General features: G+C 36.6%; 1 protein-coding gene across 1 annotated transcript; it reads left to right on the plus strand.

The window, feature by feature from the left end:
* Positions 1-862: 862 nt before the first annotated feature.
* Positions 863-1,249, plus strand: LOC131159954 (14 kDa proline-rich protein DC2.15-like). The gene has a single exon (XM_058115199.1). The coding sequence runs from the start codon at positions 863-865 to the stop codon at positions 1,247-1,249; it is 387 nt and encodes a 128-aa protein (XP_057971182.1).
* The last annotated feature ends 240 nt before the right edge of the window (positions 1,250-1,489 follow it).

Raw genomic sequence — 1,489 nt, forward strand, 5'->3', positions numbered from 1 at the left:
CATGGATTTTGGACCCTCAATTTGGATTTTGGAGGATTTAGATAAATTTTAGTACAATTTTATACTATATTTTATTTAAATTTAATACAACTTCAATCTAATGTCTTTTCAAACATAAGTAAAAATATTTGTACTTATGGACCAGTAGACATATTCCGATGGTGGCCACACAAATGCAGGCAGGCTTATAATTAACTAACTACTCTTGAACCAAAATAAAATAAAATAAAATAAAGTAAGTCTAATCGATTTTCCACTTCCAGCTTGCTTTGTAGTTATACGTATTCTGCAATTTAATCATCAATCATGATTCGAAGAATATGCATACTACCACCAAGTCCAAATCGATCTATTCATATGACTTTTGCAAATCGTGCCAAAAAAATTAATTTAGTGCAGAACATAATCAGTTAACTAATATTAATTAACGAATTATATATGACATGATGATGATTCTATGCTCTGTCACTCAGAATTCTCTATGCACTGATTCATGGTTGGAAGGAAATTCACTAAGTTCATACATATTTAAATCCAATGCCTGCTGATTGCCCCAATCGTGCGGCCAAACACAGTGCAAGCTATGCTGCAACTACCAGATCATGCATCTGCATGTTCATATATATATATATATATATTGCCAGCCAGAAATTTGGGAACACTTAGTCAATAAATTCTCATTTAAAAATCCAAAATCATTGCACGCAGCTTTACTTTACTATTTCTCTTTAACAAACCCCCAGCCATGGCGCCCTATAAAACCTCAACCCCGCCAGCAGTACTAACTCATCAATACATCACAGATTCATTAACTCCTTCCCGTGATCTCCTCCATCTACAACATTCAATCCATTTTTAAGATATGGGTTCCAAAACCTCTTTCTCAACTACCCTTTTCCTTGCAGTGAACCTTCTCTTTTTTGCCCTAGTTTCCGGGCAATACTGCGATAGTACTTGCACCCCTCCGGGTGTTCCGGCAGGGCAAACCCTAACTTGCCCTAGAGATATCTTGAAACTGGGTGTGTGTGCAAATTTGCTTAATGGATTGCTTGGAGTTGTCCTTGGCACTCCACCCACTACTCCATGTTGCAGCTTGATTTCCGGCTTGGCCGATCTTGAGGCTGCAGTTTGTTTGTGCACTGCTATTAGGGTCAATTTGTTAGGCATTAATCTTAATATCCCAGTTTCACTTAGTTTGCTTCTCAATGCTTGTGAGAGGACTGCGCCGTCTGGCTTTGTTTGCACCTAATTAAGCGAAAGATTTCTATTTTTGGCTAGTTATATCTCAATGATATAAGCTAGTGGCATTGTCAAGTGGATTGCTCATTTCCCTATTTGTTGTGATCATTGTCCTACGGTTGATTTGAATAAGTCTCGGAAATCACGAGACATAGTTCTTGCATATGTATTTTTTGCTTTAAGTTTCAAGAATTTAATGAGATATCTTCTTTCTTTTTCTTTTTCTTTTTTTTCCATTTGAATGTCTGAG

The sequence above is a fragment of the Malania oleifera genome, chromosome 7 (genome assembly GCF_029873635.1).
Source record: "Malania oleifera isolate guangnan ecotype guangnan chromosome 7, ASM2987363v1, whole genome shotgun sequence".
In the NCBI taxonomy this organism is placed as follows: Eukaryota; Viridiplantae; Streptophyta; class Magnoliopsida; order Santalales; family Ximeniaceae; genus Malania; species Malania oleifera.